At 52.5% G+C, this 24,995-nt stretch overlaps 1 protein-coding gene across 4 annotated transcripts in view; it reads left to right on the top strand.

Annotated features, from left to right (window-relative positions):
- The window catches only part of JAKMIP1 (janus kinase and microtubule interacting protein 1), a 149,337-nt gene that overhangs the window by 46,474 nt on the left and 77,868 nt on the right, over nucleotides 1–24,995 (top strand). For 2 of the 4 annotated variants that reach the window (XM_070506264.1, XM_070506262.1), the window contains exon 2: nucleotides 23,687–23,952. In XM_070506264.1, coding sequence (XP_070362365.1) covers nucleotides 23,824–23,952 — 129 coding nt within the window. In that variant the 5' untranslated portion in view covers nucleotides 23,687–23,823. Of the gene's footprint in view, nucleotides 1–7,078; nucleotides 7,260–7,578; nucleotides 7,738–22,340; nucleotides 22,369–23,686; nucleotides 23,953–24,995 lie in introns of those variants that run through there. The other 2 variants (XM_070506261.1, XM_070506263.1) reach the window with 2 other exon arrangements.

Raw genomic sequence — 24,995 nt, 5'->3', positions numbered from 1 at the left:
CCAGCAGAGTAGAGGCTCAGTAAGCCTTGTTGAATGCATGAGTGGGTGGAATGAATGATTGGATGAGAACAAATCGGTTGGTGGTGCCAGCCCAGTGTGGCCAGGGTGCCCAGGCCAGAGGAAAGCATAGGAGCTATGGATTCCCTGAAGCAGATTCTGGAAGCTTCCTGGGGGGGGAGACTTGTGAGCTGAGGAGAAAATAGTATGCAGACTTGGGCCCTCTGGGCCGAGGGAGGCACTGGGGCAGAACCCCGCCACCCACCGTGGGACTGGGAGTCGGTGGGGCCCAGTGGAGGGCGTGAGTGTTCCAGAGCTGCCAGTGAGGCTTCCGAGGAAGCAGAGGCCATGGTTAGAGGTTTGTCTGCCTGGCCACTCAGCTTGGGTTGGACTCTGAGGCTCGGGGACCCTCTGAAGCTGTCTGGTCAGAGGAGTGACATGATGGGGTGCTCTCAGAGACCACAGGGGAAACAGATGGGGCCATCGTTCAGAGCCCTGCCTAGCTGTTAATTCGCCAGAGCATTGTCCAAACGTTCTCCGTGTTTCTGTGCTGGCCCAGGTATGTTCTCTGTGGCCAGGCAGTCGATGTTTCCTGTTACTAACTGATGGGGACTTTTTAAAAAACAGGCAGACTGTGAGTTAGGCCCCTGAAGTGACTGAGTTTTAGGAGTTGGTCCTTATGTCATTTTCTCACATCACCTCAAGCGTATGGTGGGAAGAACCCAGGCCCAGGGTCAAATCTTGCTCCACTATGTACTGGCTGTGTGGCCTGGGGGCATTTGGTTACCTTCTCTGAGGGTCAGTGTCCTCAGCTGCTAAACAGGGGAGGCTGCTTCACAGAGAGGTGACAGTTAAAGGGGAGAATCATGGAGCCATCCAGCATGATGTAATTCTTCACCCAGCAAAGATGATGATGTCTGACTTGATGGCATCAGCACCCAGTGGTGTCTGTATTGATTAAACTTTTCTAATTAAAGTTGGCCCCAGGGAGAGGGTTACCTAGTAATTGAAGTTCATTCCCTTCATGCTTATTGGGCTTTGATGTGCACAGGGGCAGCTGGGTCTGGTGGACAGGATGAGGGCTTTGGCATTAATCACTCCTGTGTTCGAATCCCAGTTCTTCCACCTGTGAGCTGTGTGACCTTGGGCAAGACGTTTAACCACTCTGAGCCTCAGTTTCTAGTTTCTTAGCCCATGAACTGGGGATGGTAATAATTCCTATCTCATTGGGTGTCGGTATAAATATGAGAAGTCCAAAGCTAAGTATGGAACTGGTCTTCTCAGTCCTGGTCTTGCGAACTCGACCTAATTTGTCTGGAGCTGTTTTCAAGATAACACCTTGTGTGTCCTTTGAGGCATTCCACTTAGGGTGATGCTTAAAAACAGATGATGGCTGCTTGAATAACAGTTAATGCAAATTATTTGTTCCATACGTTTTTGAAAGTTAGTTTGTACCATGTTGGAGGTTGAGTTCAGCTTGACCATGTTCCCTGACTCAGTTCCAGGTGTTGGATCTGGAAGGAAGCACAGGCTACTCTCCCTGGATGGCCTGTCTGTGAGGACGGGTGAGGTGGGGGACTCTCCCGGGATGGCTGTCTGTCAGGAGGGCTGAGGTGGGGCCTCTCCGGGATGGGCTGTCTGTGAGGACGGGTGAGGTGGGGACTCTCCGGGATGGCCTGTCTGTGAGGACTCTCCAGGATGGCCTGTCTGTGAGGACGGGTGAGGTGGGGGACTCTCCCGGGATGGCTGTCTGTCAGGAGGGCTGAGGTGGGAGCAGACCCTGGAGAGACTTCCGTGTCTGCTGACTGTTCAGGGCAGGTGTTGTTGTCCACCCTGCCCCCAGGCTGCGGTCACCTGGGCTCCTGTGGAGATAGACCGTGCCTGCCCCCCGCCCCCGACCTGATCCTCTGGACTATGTCTGGGTGTTTTCTCCACTTTGTTCTCTCCTTGCTCATTGCTAGTGTAAAGAAATACAACTAATTTTTGTACACTAGTCTTGTATTCTGCCGCCGTGCTGAACTCATTTATCTAATAGTGTCTGGTTTTTTTAATTTTTGGTTGATTTCTTAATAGTGTTTTATAGACGAACCATTTCCTCTGCAAAGAGATGGAGTTTGACTTCTTCCCTTTGGATCTGGATACCTTTCATTCCTCTTTCTTGCTTCATTCCCAGGATAAGCCGTAGTCCCGCGTTGAACTGTGGTGCAGCGGGAACGTCCTTGCCTCGTTCCCGGCCTTGGAGGGAAAGCTTTCGGTCTTCACTGTGGAGCGTGCTGTCAGCCGTGGGTTTTCTGCAGATGCCTCTTATTGGGTTGAGGAAGTTCCTTTCTAGTCCTAGTTTGTTGAGTGTTTTGATCATGACAAGGTGTTAGATTTTGTCGCGTGCCTTTTCTGCATCTGTTGAGATGATGGTGAGATTTTGCTCCTTGATTCGTACGGTACATCACATGATTCGTTTTGCGTGTTAAACCAGCTTTGCATCCTGGGATGACTCGCACTTGGTCATGGTGTATAGTTCTTTTTATGTGTTTTTGGATTTGTTTTTCTAGTGTTTTGTTGAGGATTTTTGCGTCTGTGTGCATGAGGGCTATCAGTGTGTAGTTTTCTTTTCTTGGGGTATCTCTGCCTGGCTTTGGTATCAGGGTAATGCTGTTCTCATAGGATGAGTTGGGACGTGTTCCCTCCTCTTCTGCTTTTTGGAAGAGTTCGGTGTCGCTTCTTCTTTAAACGTTTGGTAGAATTCACTCATGAGGGCTTCTAGGCCTGGGCTTGCTTCGTATCTGGGTGTGAAGCATGTTTAGTATATTATAGCTTTCAACTCTGTGTTGTGCCGTTACATTTTTACCTGAATTGGAAGAATGGCTGACAAGGTCGGGACTTTTAAAAGACTAATTTACATTGAATGTGCAACTCTTTAATAAAAGGATGCTGCGTAGGCAGGAAAGGTGAGTGTTTTGTCCAAGTCAGACCTTGGTCAGCATCCTGACGCAGCTCCCTCTTCCCGGGCCCTTGCCCCCAGGCCAGGCTCTGCGCTGGGCCTGGATCAGCATGTCCCCTTTCCTCTCACGGTGTGTTCTGAGGTGGGTCTGTGGGCCCATGTTCCAGATGAGGAGTCTGAGGAGAAGGGAAGGTGCTCAGCCAGAGCCGTCAGGAGTAACTGGCTGGGAGCGGGCTGCCTGGCTCCAGGCCCCACAGGCTTTTTGTTATCCCCTGCTGACCAGAGAGAGAGAGACTGTGAGACTGTCTTTTCTTCTCCATTTAAATAAAAAACTGTTCCAGAATCATCTAGAGGGCTTGTTAAAACTCACATTTCTGGGTCCACCCCCAGATTCTGACTCAGTAGGTCTGGGTTGGGGCCAAAGAATTTTAATTCCTAACAAGCTCCCAGTTGAGGGTGATGCTACTGACCCAGGGACCACACTTCTAGGGGAGGTGTTCAAATTAACTTAAAAAAAATTAGCCAGGGGCCATAGGCAAGACTCTAAGAGGATGAGTGGGACCTGGGCTGGATGTAGCAGGCCTGCCACTTGTCTTTGTTTTGGTTGTGAGGTGGCACGTGCTGGCCACAGAGGGGACCCGGTCGCTCTTATCAGCCTGAGTTCAGAGATGACCTCAGAAGGAGTCTATGGCAGCTGAGCCTCGAGGCCTTGGTGATGGCAAAAGGAGGTCTCCTGCCTCTGGATCTGCCCAGGATTCAGACAGGAAGCCACAAGCCCCTAAGTCTGTTCAGGGAGCTGTCAGAACACATCCAGAGGAAAATAAAAACAGAACAATAAAGGCTGAACATTTTCTGCAGATCTCCCAGCCATTAGGTGCCATGCAAAGTGCTTCACACGGGTTAATTCATCTAATCCTCACAGGCGAGAGCTGTGATCGTCTCTGTTTTACAGATGGGAAACTGAAGCTCAGAGAGATTGTGACTCACCCAAAGTCACAGTCAGCACTGTGGCGAAGCGTGTGCTTCTCTAGACGGCCTTGGGTACGTCACATGCCCTTGCCAGAGCCTGGAGCCGTTTCTGCAACAACGTGCCCCACAGGGATGCTTGGTGGTCGGCAAGGTCACTGAGGTGGAACGGTCAATAGAGCCGTCGTCAGCATCAGTGTCCTGGGGGGACTTTCCACTTGGGGCAGAAATAGCTCCCTTGTTTCTCTGCCGCCTTCTGTGGGTGAGGGTTGTGGAAGCTCCCGGCAAGTTAAGAGGAAGGAGAACCTCATGGATGCGGGAGTGGGGCAGGGAGGGATTCGCTAGGCCAGGCGCTGGGGAGGAGGCGCTGCTGCCTGATTTTGTGTGGGGGCCGTGAGAAAGGTAGTCAGTACTGGTTGTGGGAAGGAGCGCCTCGGGAAGGGTTGAGGGTACCACTTTTGACGCCGGTAGCTGTTTCTCATTCCGCGTGATATGATCAGCGTGGGCATGACAGAGCGGGGGTGAAGCACCCTTCATTCTGTGCACCCCGCTTGCTGGGAGTGCCGGGCACTGGGGCCGTGCTGGGTGCTGGGGTTGTGGGTCCCACACCCCCAGTCCCACAGACCTGGCTCAACCATTGCTGAGCCCTGGGGTCTGGGGAAAGTGCTTTTCCCTCTTGAAACCTCAGCTTCTGCTTCTGTAGAAGCTGGAGAAGGACACTATTTGAGTGCCTGCTGTACGCCGGGTCCTGCACTGAAGTGCTTAACACATGTGCTCCCCTAGGTGCCTGTGCTTCACTTTGGGACATAACGATCTTTATTGCCATTGCTTGTGTAACTACCTCTTCCTTGACCCCAGAGGGTCCCACCAGATGAGAGAAATACTGTTCTACCAAGCGGTCTGGGGTGCGTTTTACTCCTTTTTACACGTTCATTACATGTCCATTGTGGGAAATTTGGAGAAGACACATAAAGGAGAGATTAAAAATCGCTTATTTCCCCACCTCTCCAGGAACAATGGGGACAGAAGCCCTCAAAGGGGTCTTCACGCTGTTTGTGCTATTGTCCCAGCAGGTGGGCTTGTTTCTGACTCAGTAGAAAGACCAATCTACACCCATGGCAAAATGATCCAGGGAGAGAGAAAATCTCTGACACCTGGTGTAGACAAAGCAGGCGCTTGGCACACACTCTCGTGGGGTCCCTTGGTACAGCCTTTTAGGGGCTTTTGGTGTATGCATCCCAACAGCTGAGCCGGCCTCTCTTCTTGGAGCCCTGCGGTCTGGACGTCACCAAATGCCCACCACAGTTCCCTGGAAGGCCGTCTGTCTGCCCGTGTGGATGATAGCCCCGCCCCAACAAAGAAAGGGAAGCACGACAGGGAGCAACCTGGACGTCCAGCTGGGGAACCGTCCGCAGCTCTGAGGGAGAATCTGCTCCCCGCCTCTCTCCCGGCTTCTGGGGGTTCGTGGGCCGTCCTTGGCGGTCCTTGGCTTGTGAAAGCATCACCCCGATCTCTGCCTCCATCTTCACATGGCATTCTCCCTATCTGTCTGTCCGTCTATCCCCAAATTTCTCCTTTTTATGAGGATATAGTCATAGTGGCTTAGGGCCCACGCAGATGACCTGACTGTAACCTGATGACCTTGGTAAAGACCTTATCTCCAAATAACTTCACATTCTGAGGTCCTGGGGGTTGAATCTTGAACATATGAGTTTTTTTCAGGAGAGACTGGAGTTTAACCCATAACATAGATCAAGAATGTTTTTCATTGTCATTGAAATGTCCTTCTGACGCTGTGGTTTTCAGATGTTTTTTTAGCTGGAGTGGAACCCATTTAACAAATGAGATCTTGTTTTGAAGCCCATGTGAAACCCCCAGAAGCAGGTTAAAGTTGGGCAGGGGGATGGTGCCCAGGCTGCAGAGGCATTTAGAGGAGAGCAGGGCTGGCCTTTGCTGTTGTGTGTGTGCATGCGTGTGCATGTGCATGCAAGTGTGTGTTAATGAGCATTAATTAGTATTGACTAATGAAATGGTTAATACAATGGTCCCCACTGTTCCTGAAAAGATGGGAAAATAAGTGATTTTTAAGTTCGTCTTTATCTGTCTTCCCTTAATTTTCCACAATGAACATGTAATACTTATTAATTAATCATTAATACTCATTAATAATAACACAAATTAATAATTAAATTATTAATTATTGAGTTAATGCAACTCATGCTGTACTCACAACAAGCCAACCCTGTGAGGTAGGTATTATTATTTTCCTCAATTTTCCAGGTGGAGGGACTAAAGCTCAGAGAGGACAAGTAACCTGTCCAGGGGGACCCAGCTAACAAGGGGTGGGGTCAAGATCCTAACTCAGTCTGTTGCCAGAGCCAGCCCTTGGGAACGCTCCTTTCCACTGCCATTCTGAGGTTCTAGAATGTGAAGTTCCGTCAGTAGAGTGTAAGGGGTAGGTTCTGTTTGTAGTGAGAACGAGTAGGTATTAGGTTTTCTGCTATGTCATTACAGTTATTTCGTGTGTCCCTTGGTAATTTTAACCCGGGTCCAGGGGGCACCCCAGTTCCGTCAGGGAAGCCACCCTGTTGGGCTGCTCTCAACAGGAGGGTAACACAGGGAAGTGGTGCTAACAGTGTAGGGGCAGGGTTTCTGCTGGGCCCAGGGTTGAGTGACACCCCAGAGCTGCTGTCTGGGAAGCTGGGGGTCAGAAGCCACTGTCCCAGGGCTGGCTCCAGCCACAGCTACAAGTAGGGATGATGGCCAAACCCCATGAGCACCAGAACACCCCACGTCTGCCAGGCCTACACCAGTGAATGGGCGCCTTGCACCATCACCTGGCTCCCCATTTATCCTGGGGTCAAATCCTGTGTGAATGAATGATTGAATGAATTGAATGAATGATGGAATTTAAGTCATTTACAAAGCCCCAGCTCCAAGGGAGTCTGGGAAATGTATTTTTTAGCTTTCTAGGCTCTGCAGTTCAGGGTGCACATTTGGTCTCCCTTTGGGTCAGTTCCTTAGGGTGATGAGAGTATGGAGAGGTGGAGAAAGAGCATTTCTCTGAAGTGCTACCGTCTTAAATCTTTGAGCTACCCACAGTTCCCTGATTTCCTGGGAGCAAAGGACTTGAAGGGGTTCCTACTTGACACGCCGCGTGTGCTGTCTCCAGGGTGTGAGACGGCTTTTCAGGAACTGGAGCAGGTGTGATGCAGTTAAGGCTGCACGGGGCAGAGCCACGTGAGTTTCCCGAATCTGGGTGAAGACACAAGAAGTGCAGCCAAAACCTGATGTGGCCCCTGTGGGGAAAACAGCGACAACGTGCCAGCTCGGAGCGTCTGCGGCTCGGCAGACCTGGGTGAGTGCCGGCGGGACGGGCCCTGAACAGACGGCCTCGCAGGTCCTGTCAGGCGGCGGAGGCCAGCTGCTCGGCTGTATTCCAGGGCACAAGGCAGGAACTGCCACCAAGGAAGTGACAGGCAACTCCTCACTCTGAAAACGTGGGCGGAGACATGGTTCTCCCCCCAGGGGAGAGTTGGAGGGGCCACCAAGGGGGGTTTGATCGAGGAGCAGAGGAGGGGCTGGAGGGAGCAGGCTGCAGAGTCACACAGGCCAGCGAGGGATCCTGGCTCCCCGCTTCACCTCCTTGAGCCTCAGTTTCCTCACCTGTAAAACAGGGTAGTTGACTGAAGTCCAAGAGCTTGTCGTCGAGACTCAGCGCTCTGTTCAGATGCCTGGTACACGAAGAGTGGCTACATCACCAGTCACTGTTTGATTTCTGCACGGGGTTCGCCTGAGCCGTCTGAGCGCCCGGGACCCGCTGCACGTGGGCCTTGGTGAGCTGGCCGGAGTGGAGGGGAGGGGGTCCTTATTTGTTTGTTGTTTCCTGGGCAAGTTGTTTCTTGGAAATGTGGATTCTTTACCTTCATTTGGCTCTTGGCTTGTACTAATCACCACCAAAAATAAGAAAAGCAGGAAAGGATAACTGAGCAGGGGCCATTTTTGGCTGTGTGAGTGTGGGCAGTGGCTCTGCCTCTCTGTGCCTCAGTTGTCTCATGTACAAAGTGTGGAAAACGAGGCCTCCCTCTCAGGACCTTGAGAGGGTTAAATAGATGACCTTTTGTGGACACTTAGCACTTCCTAATAGGTCCCTAATTGGTGCTTCCCTCATTCCTGCTCCCAGAGGGAGATACTATCACCGAGCTGCTGAAATGGGATTTTCAAAAGTGCTTAAATAGTCTCATGGTTATTTGGGTTTAAATGGACCAAAATATGGATTCATAGATGCCTGCTGGAAGTCAGAGCTCTCTTGTAAATGTTAAAGGAATGGTTCATTCACTGTGTGATTTTTCCCACTCCCACCACTTCTTAATTCCCATGACACCATCCCTACTAAGGTGTCAGGTGACAGTTTCATGAGAACTTCGGTGAGAGCTGGAGGTTCTGTTGGGCAGTGTTTGGGGAGGAACCAGTGGAGTGGGCTTTCACAGCCAGGTCCAGGCTGGCTGTGGCTCTCAGAGCCTGTTTTCTCCTATGTAAAATGTGGCCAGAAATGCCTTCTCGGGGGGCTTGTGATGGTTGGTGTGGTGATAGGGGACTAGTTTATTTTAATCTGTGAAGTGCTGTGTACGTGGTGGCATGTTTATTAAGGGTGGGCGGGGCTGGGCCTGGGAAGTGCCCATCCCTGGAGTGGGTGGGTCAACTCTAGTGGCATCCCATAATCCCATAGCTTGAGAATGGGGGAGGAGTGGTCCCTGAGAAGACAGAGCAGCCCTGTCCCAGTCCCCCCAAATTCCAAACAGAGGGGCCCCACATCTCCATCTGTCCTTGCCTGGGTCTTGCTGCTCCTGCTGGGGCCCCCGCAGACATTGCTTCCTCCATGGAGCCCCCAGCTGGGAGGCACCTCTCCTGCCTCTGGGCATCCCTGGCATGTTATCCCCCATTTTCTGTTTTGGGCTGTGGTCATTTACAGCCATGGTACCCCTCCCCTGCTGGACTTGATGGTCTACTGGGAGAGAGAGGGCATGATCTGGATGTGGGTCATCTCTCTGCCCCCAGGCCTTGTGCAGTGTCTAGCGTTGTTTGATGTGTGAAGGAGGGCATTGCAGTGTCACTGTGTGCACATATGAACATCTGTCTCACAGGCACTTGCTAGATGCCTTTACCTGGGGGCAGGCACCAAGCCAGGCTCTCGGGTGGTTGAGGCAAACCCCATGGCCTCGCCACCATGGAGCACCCCATCTGGTGGGGGCGACAGGTGGTGCCAACATGGTGCCGTGAGGGCTGTGCGGAATGGAAACTCGGGACTACAGGCATCCAGAGGAAGCTTCCCACCTGGCCAGGGGGTGGGATGTGGTATCAGTGAAGGCCTCCTGGAGGAGGTGATGCCCAAGCTGAATTTTGAAGATGGACTAGTGGGAAAGAGGGAGAAGGGCATTATGGGAAGAAAGTATCAGCTGGGTTTGGTGAGCCTGTGCTGCAGGAACAAAAGAACCCCAAAAGGTCAGTTCTGGATCACACATGCTCTGGTACAGGTCCACGGGGGCTCTCCTCTAGTGAAGGATTCAGGGATCTAGCAGTCCCCATCTGGTCATGCCACCAGTTCAACACATGGCTTCTAAGATCTGTGCAGCCAGGCAGAAGAGGAGTCAAATGGGCTCCTCAGTGCCTCAGCCAGAAATGACACAGGTCACTGCTGCTTGCACATCATGGCCAGGGCTAGTCACATGACCCCCACCTACTGCAAGGGAATCTGGGAAATGGAGGGAGCATGTGGGGGATTTGCTGAACATACAGGGAACTCATTTCCAGAGGTGCAGGGGCCCAGGAGAACGTGGCATTGATGGACAAGACAGTCCCAGAACTTGTAGCTCTGCAAAAAACTCGATAGTACACTGACCCTCCCCCCACCCCCCCCCCCCCCCGGCCTCCCCACTCTTGGGCGTTGTGTCATGGCTGGAAAAGACTGGTGGAAAGAACAGAGTTCTGAGGGTGCAGGGAATCCTACAGAGAAGGATTACTTTCTTTGAGGACTTTTATTTTTTTTAAGGAATTGGGTGTAGCATTGGCCGTATCTCTCTCTTGCCCTCCCTCCCTTCCTCTCAGGTATAAATAACGTGGAGTACATGTTGCAGGCTTTTTCATATGGAAATGAAACATTACGTGTATGTGTTCTAAGCCTTACAGAGACCTGTGAGCAGAGTCCCTGTCCCTGTTGTCTCGGGAGATGCTGGCAGTGGTGGTGAAGAGGGCTGAGGCCTGCTCATAAGACATTCAGGCGCATGCGCCGAGAAGATTCCGGCTTAGCTGACTTCCCAGTTCTTATTGGCGTGGGCGTGTCTTTGCTTGTGATTTTAATTTAGATTCATCATCATAATTTTTTGTTGCTCGTCATTATGATCTTTTGGGCCACATGATTTCCTAATGTGTTTCTTGGGTATTTTTTTTACAGGGCAATTTTTATCTCATTGAATTTATTGCAGAGATCTTTCTTTAATTCAGAGGGGATGTGTTTGTTCTTTGGTTGTAGGTTAGAGATTATGTCACCATTGAGAGATTAACAGTGGCTGGGAATGAATTCGAGCTTTCACTGCCTTTAGTTGACTGTAAGTGGGCAGAAGTTGTTTGGCTTGGTGCCAGCGAGTCTTGAAGTTCAGTGCTGTCTTTTAGATACCGTATAGTTGATCTTGTTTTTGGATCCACACTGACAGTCTCTGTTTTTTAATTGTTACATTTAGACCATTGGCGTTTAAAGTGATTATTGGTATAGTTGGATTAATGTGGACCATATTTCTTACTGTTTTCTATTTGTTGCCCTTGGTCTTTATTTCTATTTTTGTCTTCCACTCTTTTTCTGCCTTCTGTGGTTTTAATTGAGCATTTTATGTTTCCATTTTTCTCTTGTTTCTTAGCATATCAATTGTGCTTTTTTAAGAACATTTTTTAGTGGTCACCCTAGAGTTTGCAATACACATTTACAACTAATCCAAGTCCACTTTCAAATAACACCACCTGGCTTCCTTGTAGTGCAAGGACCTGATAGCGAAGGATGCCTACTTCCTGCCTCCCAGCCTTTATTGCTCTGCTGTCATTCATTTCACTTCTCCAAACCTATAATCGCAGAATACATTGTTGCTGTTAGTATTTTGAACACCGTTATCTGTTAGATCAATTAAGAACAGGAAAAATAAAAGTCTTTATCTTACCTTCATTTATTCTCTATCCAATGCTTTTCCTTCCTTTATGGAGATCTACATTTCTGAACTGTCATTTTCCTTCTCTCAGAAGAACTTCTTTTAACAGGTTTTTGCAAGTCAGGTCTACTGGTGACATATTTATTCAACTTTTGTTTGAGAAAATCTTTATTTTTCCTTCACTTTTGAAGGATAATTTCCCAATGTACAGAATTTTAGGTTGTTGATTTTTTTCTCTCAATACTTTGTTCGCTCCTGCCTCTTCTTGCTTGTGTGGTTTCTGAAGAGAAGCCTAATGTAATTCTTTCCTTGCTTCTCTATAGGTAGACTGTTTTCTTCCCCTGGCTTCTTTCAAGATTTTTCTTTATCTTTTTTTTTCCTGCAGTTTGAATATGATATACCTAAGTGTAGATTTTTTTGTATTTATCATATTTGGTATCCTCCAAGCTTCCTGGATCTGTGGTTTGGTGTCTGACATTAATTTTGGGAAATCCTGAGACATTGCTTCAAATATTTCTTCTGTTCCTTTGTCTCTCTTCCCATTATGCATGTGTTACACCTTTTGGAGTTATCCCACAGTTGTGGGATGTTCCCTTCTGTTTATCTCATTTTTTTTCTTTACTGTTCAGTTTAGAAAGTTTCTGTTGACATGTCTCAAACATGCCAGTTCCTCAGCCCTGAGCAGTCTGCTCATGAGCCCATCAGAGGCATTCTTTGTTTCTGTCACAGTGTTTTTGATCTCTAGCACTTCTTTTTGGTCCTTTCTTAGAATTCCTCTCTCTGCTGGCATTACCCATCTGTCCTGCATGTTGTCTAGTTTTTCTATTAATGCCCTTAAGTCTGGTAATCGTAGTTATTTTAAAGCCCAGTCTGATAATTTCCAATATCACTGCTGTATCTTAGTCTGGTTTTGATGCTTGTTCTGTCTCTTCAAGCTGGGTTTTTTTTGTTTTGTTTTTTGTTTTTGCCTTTTAGTATGCCTTGTAATTTTGTTTTTTGTTGAAAGCTGGACATGAAGTATTTGGTAATAGTTACCTGAACTGGTTCCCATGGAGGTTTCTGTTCGTGTGTTTCTGCTCTGATAAGTTGTTATTCTCTGTGTCTGCCTGTTTGCCTCTCCAAATTTGGGGGCAGTGGTTTGCTCTGTGACCTCAGTTCTCTGATGAGTCTGAGAAAAGTTACTGATTTTCAGTTTGTTTGGCTTTTTTCCTGTTGTGTGGATGGGATTGATGACTTCCAAGCTCCTAACATGCCAGATCAGAGGCTGGGAGCTCGAATCCATTCTTCCTGTGTTCTCTTCCTCCCTCCCTTGCCCCCTTCCCCTCCCCTCCTCCCCCTGTTCCTTTCTTCCTTCTTTCCTCCCTTCCCTTTCTCCTATGTAGGCTCCCCTTTTCATTGAGCAGGACTTTTCCAAAGTGACTGTGGGGCAGGTGACAGCACAGTACTGCCCTAATTGGAGGTTTCTCTTTTTTTTGGGGGGGGGGGTGGCATCATGAGTTCACACCTTGGCTGTGTGGGTCCCTGGCCGTGAGGCCTAGTGCTCTAGAGTCTGCCGAACGTAGAGAGGCCTCTGCTGCCTGAACTTGGTTCCCTTTGCTTCTTTGGGATATATCAAGATGGACATGTTAGGACCAGGTGACAGAGGCTGTCCAAAGATTCCTGGGCCCTCCTGCCCCTGTTGAAAGCAGTGTCCTCACAGCATCCAGCTGTTGCTATGTCAGCTGCAGCCCTCCACATGATCCTGAGCTTCAGAGATGACCATGCTGATTCTGTGACTGGAGTGATGATGATAAATGACAATGGCAGGTGATGCTGCCAGCAAAAGGAAGGGGGTATTGTGACCTTGTAATACTTTTCTAGAGATTGAAGAGTGATGGCCCATGGAGAAGTCTCATCATGCCCCTCTATGGCTGTGTTTAGGATGCAAAGGACAGGTTTCCTCCTGATCCATGGATGGAGCTATTGGAAAGAGCAAATGAGCGGGGGACTGAGAGGAAGGAGCTTTGGGCAGGAGAGGCCGTCCGCATTGAGGGCAGGGTGGGATGTGGCTTGTTCAGTATCATGGTCCTGTGCCCAGCACGGTGCCTGCATGTAGGAGGCATGCGTAAACTTGTGCTGAACAAATGATGGAATGACGTGTTCAACCGGTCCAGTTCCTCTCTCTGCACGGCTTTATCTACTCAAGAGCAAGGCCCAAGGTCCTTGATGCTCGGTCAGCATCTTGTCATTTTGCGGGGGGCCATATGTAAATATCCAGGGTGCCTGGCTGGCACGGGGAGGGAACCAGCTAGTAAGTGAGCTGGGCGTCACATATCTGTCCACACACATCAGTTCTTGTGTAGTTATGCTTGGCTTCGTGGAATGGGGATTATTTTTACCAAGGACTCAGGAAACCTGTCTCCCTTCAAGGATCTTTTGTGTCCTTCTGCCTGAACGTTATAAATGTAAAGAGGGGGTATGTCTAAGGAGGGGTCCTGATGTCTGGGGTGCCTGCTCTGGGTGGGCACCTTGCTCAGTACTGGAGACTCCAGTCAAGAAGGTGGTTTAGCAGGAGCTGAGAATCCAGCAAGGGAAGCGAACAAGTAGACAGGCAATGGGGTGTGCTTGCAGGGGCCTGCGGGGCATCCACTGTGCTGTTCCGATCCTCCCCCAAGGCGGTCAGGCCAGAGGAGGTTGATTTGTTATTACTCATGTTGTTACTGTTGTCGCTGTTTTGATTATTTTCTGTGCAGGGCTAGGATGTGGGCTGACTTTCGCTTCAGGAGGCGCCCTCCTGTGGCCGTGATGGGTGGCCGGGGGTGGGAGGGGCACGGAGACTGTTTTAAGCCCACCAGGCTGCAGGTGACAGGAATGGGAAGGACTCCAGAGGACAGTTGGCGGGCAGCACTGTGGGGCTTGGGCGGTGTCTGGGTGGCGGTGGCAAGGTGAACGGCAGGAGGGGAGGCCCATGGCCCATGTGCGCTCACCAAGCTGGGGTTTTGTCCCCAGATGCTGCGTCCATTGTTTTCTCTCCACTTGAAGAAGCCCATTCACCAGCTGCTGGGGCTCTCGCTGTGGGGACAAACTCCCAGGCCGTGGGCTTGGGCCTGGCGTCAGTAAGGGTTCCCCTGCTCTCCCCTCCTCCCTTCTCATCCCTTCTGATTTCGTTCCATGGCATGCGGCCTCGGTGCCCCTGCTCTGGAAAACAGGGTGTCTTATGTCCACACATTTGGAAAAATACACCCACGGGAGACTGTCACTTGCCCTGTCTCCACGGAGAGCTGCCACTTGTTGAGCACCTACTGTCTAGGAGCTTTGCCACAGTGAAAGAGCTCCATTTCACAGCTGGGGAAACTGAGGCCCAGAGAACTGAGATAACCCACCCCAGATCACAGAGGGATCGACTGGGGATTGGAATCCATGTCTGTCTGGCTTTTTTCTAACCACGTGACCGTGGGAAAGTTACTTACTGTGTTTGGGCCTCAGTTTCTCCATCCACAAGATGGAGTGGCCACAGTGCCTGCATCGTAGCGTCGCTGGGAGGCGTGAATGAGATGGTCCTGTGGAAGCTGAGCGCGGCGCCTGATCAATGGCACATGCTCGGTGAACACTCGCTCTCATCACGCCAGGTGACCTGGGGCAGAGAAGGTTGGGGAGGAAGGCTGGAATCTTCCATCTCTGAAGGGCTCCTCTGTGTGGCAGGGAGAGTAGACACGTTGGGTTGCCTCCAAGTGCTGGGAGGAGCTGATGGGGGGCGTTGTAAGGAGGCCCTTTTTTGTTCGTTTTTGGCTTGAAATAAGGAAGTGCTTTCTAAAGCAGGGGCTGCCCCCCGGGAGCAGGTGTCCCTGTAGGGGCTTCCTGTCACTGGAAGGACTTTCAAGAGAGGCTGGAACGTCACGTGTGGGGACTGAGGAGGAGCTTCCTGCGCAGATGACGGAGACGACGAGGAGGAGTCTCCCTGCAGGGCGGCTGAGTCCTAGGCTCCCAGGTGCTGTGGAGCTGTGCCCTGCAGCTGGCCTTGTCTTTGTTTGTGTTGTTCGTCATACGGTGAAGAGCCCTGTTTCTGGGTCACTTAACGGCCTTCCAAGTACTGTCACATCCATTGTTCCATTTGGGCCTGGCCAGTGTGCCAGCAAGCGTCCTGTGCTCACTTGGCCGGTGGAGGCTGAGGCTGGCCGCCAAACTTCCCCTGCCAGGGCCTGCTGTCTCTGCCCTGCTGCCCTCTGGAGCCACCCCAAGGGCACAGCCTGTACCCTCTTTTCTCCCCCACTTACCCCGTTTCTTTCCAGAACAACCAGCTTTTCAGCAAACCCAGTTGTGTGGCTTTTTAGTGTGTGTGACGTGTGTCTCTGAGCCTCAGTTTCCTCATCTCTAAATTGGGAGAGCAACTTGGGCCCTGCTTACCCCTGGGGTGGCTTGGCTGCTGTGGGGTGGGCCAAGGCCAGCCCTAGTGGGTGACAGTTGGATGGGCTGGCCCGCCTGTAACTTGGGTGAGCTTGAAACCCCTCTGAGCCTTCCCAGGCTCCTCCTGCGAAGAGCAACGATGATCCTGTCAGCCTGGGGGCCTGTTGTGAAATCCACCCACTCAGAGCCTGCTGATTCGCTGCTTCCCTTCACTGTTGATGACAGTAATCCTGAAGCACCAGGCCTTCCAGAAGCACTGGAGACTCCGAGGAGCTGCCCGAGATGCCCAGGACCCCTCTGGGGGATCTGATATGCAGGCAGGAGAGGCAGGTCTGCGCATCTCAGAGATGCTTCTCTGGACATTTGGGGTTTTCTCATCCTGACTGGAACTGCTGGGCGTGTGTGTGTGCACATGTGTGTAGTGTGTGGTGTGTGTGCATGTGGTGTGTGTGTGTGTGTGTGTGTATTGGTGCCTGGTGTGGGTGTGTGTGATGTGATGTGTATGTGTTTTAGTCAGCTTGGGTTGCCAAAACAGAATTGCATAGACTGCGTGGCCTAAACAACACATATTCTTCCCACAGTTGGGGATGCTGCAAGTCCAGGGCCAGGATGCTGCGTGGTCCCAGCGTGGTGAGAGCCCTCTTCCGGCTGTAGATGCCTGCCTCCTTGCTGAGCCCTGCAGGTTGGAGAGCTATCATCTCTCCCAGGGCTCTTCCTGTAAAGCCTCCAGTCCCATCACGACAGCTCCACCCTCATGACCTAATCGCCCCCAAACATTGGACAGTAGGATGTCAACATATGAATTTTGGGGGCACACAGACATTCAGTCCATAGCGGTATGTGTGTGTGGTGTTTGTTGTGTGTGTGTATGTTTGTGTATGCGGTCTGTGTGTGTGCTTTTGTCTAATGTGTGTATGTGGCGTGTGTGGTATTTGTGAGGTGTGTGTGTGTGTGTGGTGTGTAGAACATAAACAGAACCCCCCTCCCTGTCACTAGAGGGGCTCTCGGATGTTTTTTGGGTGCAGAACGAATAACCTGAACTGGAAAAGGAAGTCAGCACCACATGGGCCCCTTGTGGCGGTAGAGTCAACAGGTGGGAGAGCTGGCAACAAGTGGCCTGAGTTCCAGCTTAGTGGAAACGTGTGGCTCTGTCTGCAAGGAGGGGCCTGGGGTTCGTGGCCCCTGGAATGGGAGGGTCCTAGGTGAGGGGTCAGACAGCCCAGGTGAGGGCGCCCCAGCTGCTGTCATGGTGATGAATGACATTGTCAGCCCGGACAGTGGGAGCAGGTGGGAGCCCAGGGCACCTCAGGGAGCTGGGGCAGGGCCCATGGTGTCCGCCCCATAGCCTCTCAAGTGCCGGGTGAGCTCTGCTGGTGGCCTGGTAGGGTAGAGGGGGTGGTGGTGAGCTCTCTCCCTGCTGGGCTGCCACTCCCTCTGTGACCCCAGGCAGACCTCTGACCTGTCTGGGCCTCAGTTGCCCCACCTGTAAAATGAATCTGTCCCCTGTGACCATCCCAATCCTCTGGCCTCATAGTCCCAGAGTTGGGCAGCGATGGTGGCCGAGAGGCATCGTGGTGAGGCATGGGCTGCAAGGTCGCCCTAACCTTGCCTTGGGGCCAAAGAGGGCTGCTGGAGGAGGTGTGGCCCCAGCCGAGTCCTGGGGACATTTAGAAGGTGGCCCGAGGCAGGGAGCCTGTCAGGCGGGGTTCTCCAGGATTAGCAAAGGCACTGGTGCTGCTCCCGCCCAGTGCCATGTGCACGGCCCCTCCACTTTAGGATGAAAAACCCTGGGTGAAGAGAGCACAGCTGGGGCCCAGCCATGCAGAGGTTGGTGGCAGGGCTGGGACGAGTGACTGAGCTTCCTGCTCCTCGTTCTGGGTCCTCTCTACAGCACTGCACTCTTGAGCCCAGAGTATGTGTTAGGAAAACCTAACCTGGTTGACTTCATTTATTACATCTCATGGAAGTTTGTTTCTTTTTTAACTTCCACTAACTGTTTTGCACCAATATAGGAGTCTGGACAGCTTATTAATTTTCTGTAATTGGAGAATGAGGTCTCCTAGGAAAGTTAATATTCTAGGCCTCGCAGGCTTTTTCTTTTAAGTCTTAGAGGAATTATTATTTTACTCTCTAGTTTTTAATTTTCCCATCGGTTTGCTTTTAGTAAAACACCACCTTCCAGTTTCCTGTTTCCCTTCTGCTCTGGGCTGGGAGAGCAGGCAGCTCGGCTTGCTGGCGTTGTATGTGAATTGTGAGATAGTAGGCTCTGAGCCTGGAGACTGGCCTGCTGTGTGCTGGGCACTGGCGTATTCCTGATATTAAGTGCAGCGTGGACAGAGGCAGGCTTGTTCAGACTCCAGCGCCGAGAAGCTGATCGTCTTAAGTCATTACACAAAATGCTGAGTGTGTCCCATGAGCGTTTTTTTTTTTCTTTTAAGATTTTATTTTTTCCTTTTTCTCCCCAAAGCCCCCCGGTACATAGTTGTGTATTCTTCGTTGTGGGTTCTTCTAGTTGTGGCATGTGGGACGCTGCCTCAGCGTGGTCTGATGAGCAGTGCCATGTTCGCGCCCAGGGTTCGAACTAATGAAACACTTAACCACTCGGCCACGGGGCCAGCCCTCCCATGAGCGTTTTTTCCTGCGTGCCCAGTGTATCTGTTTCCTGTGGCTGCCATAAAGAATCCCACAAACTGAGGGGCTTAAAACCACAGAGATGTACTCTCTCACAGTTTTGGGGGCCAGAAGTCTAAAATCAAGGTGTGGGCAGGGCCATGCTCGCTCTGAAGTCCCTAGGGGAGGGTCCTTCCTGCCTCCTCAAGCTCTCGTGGATGTCGGTGTTCTTGGCTTCTTTGGCTGTGGCTGCATCGCTCCAATCCCTCTTCTCTCCTCACATGGACTTCCCTTCCCTCCCTGTGTCTCCTCTGTGTGTCTCTTAAAAGGACACTTGTTATTGGATTTAAGGCCCACCCTAATCCAGGATGATCTCATCTCGAGATCTTTAACTTGATTACATCTGCAAAGACCCTTTTTCCAAACAAGGGCACGTTCACAGGGTCCAGGGAATAGGATGTGAACTATCTCTTGGGGGCCACCATTCATCCTGCTGCAGTCCTCATGAGCCGAAAGCCGTCTCATGTTACTGGAACCTGCTGCCCAACCACAGCTCTGGCCCTGGCCTCCCTTAGCCTAGGTCTAGCGTCCTAACCCTTCTGCTTGCTTCTAGAACCTTGTCACCGAGCAGCTTCGCCTTAACGACAGAGGGACTTTTGTGGTGACCAGACAAGGCCTTGGTGCCCGGCGCCTTGGCTGATATTGGTGGGCACTGTGTCAGGTTGAGAGTGAACTGGGCCCAAGCAGAGTCTGGCATATAGTTCAAGCTCAGCAAATACCCACCCCTCGTGAGCAAGTCCTAGTGGCTCAACTGCCAACATGTCTCTCTCATCCACTGGCTTTTGGCCACGTCCCAGCCGCCGTCTCCTCATTTGCCTCTCTGCTTCAGCAGCCTGAATGCTCTGTAAACAACATAAAGACGGTGGCAGGCTGTTGCTGCTGTGGGCCAGGCCTTTGTGGAGGTCAGTGGCTGTGGGGCCTGATGGTAGGGATGCCGCATGGCACTCTGAGCCTCGGGCTGGACCCACCATAGGTGTGTCCCTGGCAGGAGGCCAGCTGTCACCTCCGAGTTTGACTTGGCCCAGCACTTTGGGTACCTTCCCCTCCTGCGTCCTGTTCATCATTTATTGAGGCCTCGGCCCGGCACATGTTGAGGGTGGGTGTCGGGAGCAGTAGGCTTGGCGTTAGCTCCTTGGAATTTGTTCACCCTGGATAGACTGAGCTTGGACTTTGGGCTGAGCATGGGGTGAGGCAGGCAAAGAGGGAGGTCAGGGGCCTGCCCCTGAGGGGCTGACAGTCAGGTGGGGGCGGCTGGATGAGCAAACATACAGGGCAACCCTCAGCCTGTGGTTGTAAGCTCCGAGGAGGTGCCTGACCAACATGGAGGGCATCAGGGGAGGCTTCCTGGAGGAGGCAAAATGGGAGTTGGCCATGAAAGGGGGTGGGAGATTGGCTTTCTCCGTCGGGGAACTGCATTCACCATGACCTGCTGGGGAGTGTGCCGGGATGGAGTCTGAGGTGGGGGAGAAGTGGTGGGGCCGGGCATGGATGTGAGTCAGACCCTGTGGGGCCTGCACCCCTTCAGGGGTTGGGGCTTTCTTCAGAGGCAGCCTGAGCCTTCAATGGCTTCTAAGCAGCAGACTCACAGCCCTGTGACTTCCCCTCTTGGGGCCTGGTTTTCTCATCTGTAAACTGGAGAATGTGTGTGCTGAGGTTCTAATGAGATGAGGGCGTGAACGTACTTTTCCAGGGGTGCTATGGCCAGGGTAAGAAACTGGACTATCCCCAGGCATGGCCTCCCTTCTGGGTGTCTGGCCTGTCCCGCTCCCGTCTGCCGCTGCCCTTTAGCCCTCCTTCTCTTGGGGTCTCGAGAGGCTGGCCAGGCCTTCGGGTCCAGCTGGGCCAGGGGGTCTGGTAAAAATGCAGAGTCTGGCACTGGTCCCGAAGGCTTCGCCGGCCTCTGTTCTCATGGCCCTGCAGATGCTCCTGGGGTGCCGCCTCCCCACGGACTGGTTTCCTCTCCCACCCTCCCCTCCCAGCTGCAGCTGGGCTGCTGGCCCGGGGCCTCGCTGAGGAGCAGTCCGGTCACACTGCCTGCGTCCAGCCTGCTGAGCTGCCTCGGGCAGGCGCTTTGCCTCTCTGAGGCCCAGGCTTCCACATCTGCTACCTCCCTCCTCCCTAGCATCTTCAGTGGCCGTGAGGGGCGCTGCTGGGAAGGAAACGGGCCTTCAGGGTGTTCGGGCACTGAGAAGCTGCGACAGCGTGACACCAGGTTGGTTGAGCCTTCACACCACGGCTTCCAGCGGTGGCTAGTCCCAGCAGGTGTCACTTTGACCTTCCCGGGGCTCAGTGGGAGGCTGGGGTGACTCCTCCTGATAAATTCAGCTTTGTTGTGTTTGGTGAGCTTCACTGGGCCAGGCACCTTGCCAAGCGCTTTGGATGCAGGTCCTGTGAAGTAGGGCCGCGGGTCCCATTGAGCGGATGAGAACACTGAGCCGTAGAGCTCAGTGACTTGCCCAGAACCACGCAGCCAGGGAAGTGTGGCTGAGATTCAACCCCAGGTCAGCCTTGCTCTGAAGGACAGCCCTTTGCTGGGGTGACAAGGCCGGCTTGCAGAATGGTCAGCTGTGTCCTGGGGAGCGTTTCCATCCAGGCAGCCCTTTGAGAGCCAGATGGAGCCGGCGCCGTGTCCGACTGTGCCTGGAGAGTCGGTCAGCCGTGTAGGCTGCCAGCGCCGTCCTGGGACAGCCCGTTTGCCTTCTCTTCAGTGTCTTTCTCATACCCTTCCCAGCTAGATCCAGATGTTTTTCTGAAACGTGCTCACCTGCCTTTAAGAAAAATGGCATTGTTTTTTCTGTAAAGCAGTAGTAGAAATAGAAAATTCGACTTCTTTGGAAGAGTTTAAAGAAGAAAAGAACTCTTGCCTATCTTCGCACCACTCCAGCAGTCGCTGCTCACGGTTGGGAGGCCTGGCTCTCTGTCCTCACCACGTGTCGCCAGGGTGCAGGGCCTGGCGCCTAGCAGGTGCTCAAAAAATCGTTGTGACCAAGTGAAAAAGTGAACAAGTATATATATTTCAGAAAACTGAGATCACAAATTATATTTGCTCCTTGACTCCGCCCTTTCACTCTATGATGTTCACCCTTCTCTGCGAGGAGTTCGCTGTCATGGCTTTGATGCCGTTTACTTAACCGTCCCTATGGCTGAGCGTCCTGTTTTTGGGAAGAACACCCTAGTGTTCATACAGAGCCTGGATCTCTGGTTGGCTCCTTACAGCGCATTCCTAGAAGTGGTGTTGGGCCACAGGGTGGAGTACAAAGGAGAACACGGCCCCTTTCTGGGCGCTGTATCTGAGGAGTGCTTCCTGCTCTCTGGGGTGTGGGGAGAGGCCCTGCAGAAGCCCGGCCGATTTCCGAGAACTGCTGTGGTGGTAAAAGCAGGCAGGTCCGGGGAGCAAGGAATGAATTATGGATTACACTCTAAGTCAGATCAAAGCGAATGGAGCTCGTACGTATCTGAAGACAGAGTGTACCTTTCTGGAATCGACCCACAGGGATGGATCACCCCTGAATAATCCTTAATGGCGCACTGAGAAACACAGTTCTCCTGTCCAGGAAGGGTGTAACTGGCCTCCATCACTGCCGTCCCAGAGTTCTAGTTCCGACGGACATCCCAGTGCCCCCAGGGCCAGCTGAGCTGGACTTCAGCTCATGGCCATCGAGTGCCTGCAGCTTGCTGGACAGGCTGGCATTGATGAGTCTGCCCCCTTCCCCGCCCCGGCTCCCTGTCCCCACTTCCCGAGTCAGCCCTATCTGGCTCCCAACTCCCACCCCACAAAGCAGCTCCTGCAGAGGCCACTGACCCCATGTTGCTGAACTTGCTGGCCAGTTTCCCATCCTCATCAGCTCTCAGGAGCTGCCCCCTGTTGACTCCTCTTCCTTCTAGAAGCACTTTCTTCTCTGTGCTTCCCTGGTTCTCTTCTTTCTTCTGCTGTCTACATGCTTCTTGCTTATGGTCTTGCTGATTTAATCTTTTCTGCTCCACCTCTAAAGGCCAGCATTCCTCCATGATGGAATGTTTTCTTTTTCTCTGCTTTCTCTCCCAAGGCGATCTAATCCCAGAGCCACCGTTTACTAGCTGTGTGGCCTTAGGCAGCTTACTTAACCTCTCTGTGCCTTGATTTCCTCATCTCAAAGATGAGCCTAATAATTATACCTCTCTCTCCAGGTGCTGCAAGGATTATATGCTCCCCAGGTCCCATCACAAGACTTGGCACATAAAGTGCTTCATTATTATTTTCTGTTGTCACCTACTCATTCACTTATTCACCAAATGTTTATGGAGTGCCTCCTGCATGCTGGGCTCTGTTCTAGGCACAGGGAGCACGGCGAGGAACAAAACAGACACAGGCTCTGCTTGCTTGGAACTCACATTCTAGCATAGGGGAAGCAGACAAGAAGTAAATGTATGTTTTGTCAAGTGGAAAACAATAAGGCAGAGCCAGGGGGCCAGGGGCTCAGAGTCAGGCTTAGAGAGGCAGTGCAGCATGGGGTTAGGTCAGCGTGGTGCTCAGAGCTGGGAGTCTGGGTTCGGGCCTGGCTTACCACGTCCAGCTGTGGGCCTTGACCAGGTTCATACTGTTTGCTCCCTGACTGTGAGGCCGTGGCCGACACTCAACCTGTGTGTGCCTCGGTTTGCTCCTCTGTGACACTGGGCCCCATCCCCTGCCCTGTAGGCCGGTTGTACTAATTAATGAGAGGGGACACAGGGAAGCGTCCAGCTAGCGGTGGCATAGTTATTACTCCAGGCCTATTATAAGGCCTTAGGCTCTGCTACCTTGTGGCCAGTCGGGCAGCCTTACCAAGCTGAAGGTCTGGGGGTCCCCCAGGGGCATGAGTGCGGCAGGGTGCTGTGCCTGGCTGTCGCCTCCTCCAGGGGCCTTTGCTGCTCTCCTGCGCTGGCTTAGGGGCCTCTGCTGGGCCCAAAGCCAGCAGCCTGGGGTGGCCAGTGCTGGGCCAGTCTGGGGGTGTCGGGGAAGGGAACCACTAACCTTTATGAAGTCTGAAAGCCTGTTTCTCAGAGTGCAGTCCTCAGACGCTGCTCCAGAATCACCTGGATGTGCGGATGGAACATCCAAATCCCCTAGCCCCTCCGTGCCTCGAGTTTCGGGCTCTGTGCTCCCCCAGGACCTGCCTTTTGGAAGAAGCAGCCCTGGTGACTGAGGCTCCCTGATGTTCACAGACCGCGGTCTAGGGTTGCTTAGGTGGGGTAGTCTCATCTTGCTGAGGGAGGACGGAGCCGCGTGGAGCTGCTCCAGGTGTGGTCGCCTGGGAGCTTGTGAGAAATGCAAATCAGACACTCTGGGGGTGGGCCCAGGACTCTGGCTTTAAAAAGCTTCCAAGTGATTCTGATGTGGCCCCAGTTTGAGAAGCGCTAGGTCAGTGTTGTGACTGGTGGGACCTCCTCGGGATGAGGCGGGTCCTGGCCTGGGGAGGGAGGCCTCAGCAGAGCTGGCTGCCATTGCGTTTGAGTGCTCCAGGCCTGGGGGAGCCAGCCTCTCTCCGTCTCTCTCTGCTAACCGGCTTCCCTCCTCCTCCAGGATCCCAAGTGATGGTGATTTACGCGGAGGACGACGAGCTGAGCCCTGCGCTACTGGTTAGCACGGCGGAGTTGGCAGCGGCACCTGCTGGCTGGCGGGCGTGAACGTGGGATCTCCGTCTCAACCCGAGAGGAAGCATGTCTAAGAAAGGCCGGAGCAAGGGCGAGAAGCCCGAGATGGAGACGGACGCAGTGCAAATGGCCAATGAGGAGCTGCGGGCCAAGTTGACCAGCATTCAGATCGAGTTCCAGCAGGAAAAGAGCAAGGTGGGCGGGGCGGGGGCCTCTTGGCTGCACAGAGGGGTGGGCTGTGCATTCCCTGCTGGACAGTATTGCCCCTGGGTACGTATGGAGGGCGTGCTCCTGGGCTGGGCTAGGGCTGGGCCCTCCACCTCTCTGAGCCTCAGCTTGCCCCTCATTAAAATTGGTATAACCTCAGTGGTATAAGAGACCACCTAGGTGTGAATCCTGGTCCTACCACATCTCACTGTGACCTTGGAGTAGCTCCTTAACTCTCTGAGCTGTAACCCCCCTCACCTGCAAGAGGGGCTCATAATAGTGCCACGTGATGGGCCTGCGGCAGGACCCAGGACGGAAATGTACATCAAGGACTTGGAAGGGAGCCTGGCTCTGTGGCAGGAGCTGTTGTGCTCTCGCAGGGCAAGCATGAGCTTTAGAGCCAGTCAGTACAAAGCCTGGTTGGTGCCAGGTGTACAGTCGGCATCCAGTTAAAGTGCAGCTATGATGGGCTGGCCTGGTGGCACAGCGGTTAACTGTGCGTGTTCCGTTTCAGTGGCCTGGGGTTCACCGGTTCGGATCCTGGGTGCGGACATGCTGCCACTTGGAAGCCATGCTGTGGCAGGCGTCCCACATGTAAGGTAGAGGAGGATGGGCACAGATGTTAGCTCAGGGCCAGTCTTCCCCAGCAGGAAGAGGAGGACTGGTGGCAGATGTTAGCTCAGGGCTAATCTTCCTCAAAAAAAAAAAAAATGCAGCCATGAGCTCATCCCAGTGGGAGAAGACCTGGCTTCAAACCTCACCTTGACCCCTGACTGGCTTCATGGCCTCGAACAAGTGACATAAAGTCCCCGAACCTCTGTTTTCTCGTCTCTAACATGGCATCATGATAACTGCCCCGTTTAAGATTGTCGGAAAGGTCCAACATAATGGAAACAGGGAGAAGCCTGTCGGCATCTGGTGCCTGGGCACTGCCACAGTCCTATTTGTTGGCGTGGTTCTGACTTGGGTAGTTTGGGGGCAGAACAGTCTGGGGGGCGGTGGGGGGGGGGTTCTGCAAGCCCAAAGAGGAG

The sequence above is a fragment of the Equus asinus genome, chromosome 3, assembly GCF_041296235.1.
Source record: "Equus asinus isolate D_3611 breed Donkey chromosome 3, EquAss-T2T_v2, whole genome shotgun sequence".
NCBI lineage: Eukaryota > Metazoa > Chordata > Mammalia > Perissodactyla > Equidae > Equus > Equus asinus.
The sequence above is the reverse complement of the archived record's forward strand: the minus strand, read 5'-3'. Positions and strand labels throughout refer to the sequence as shown.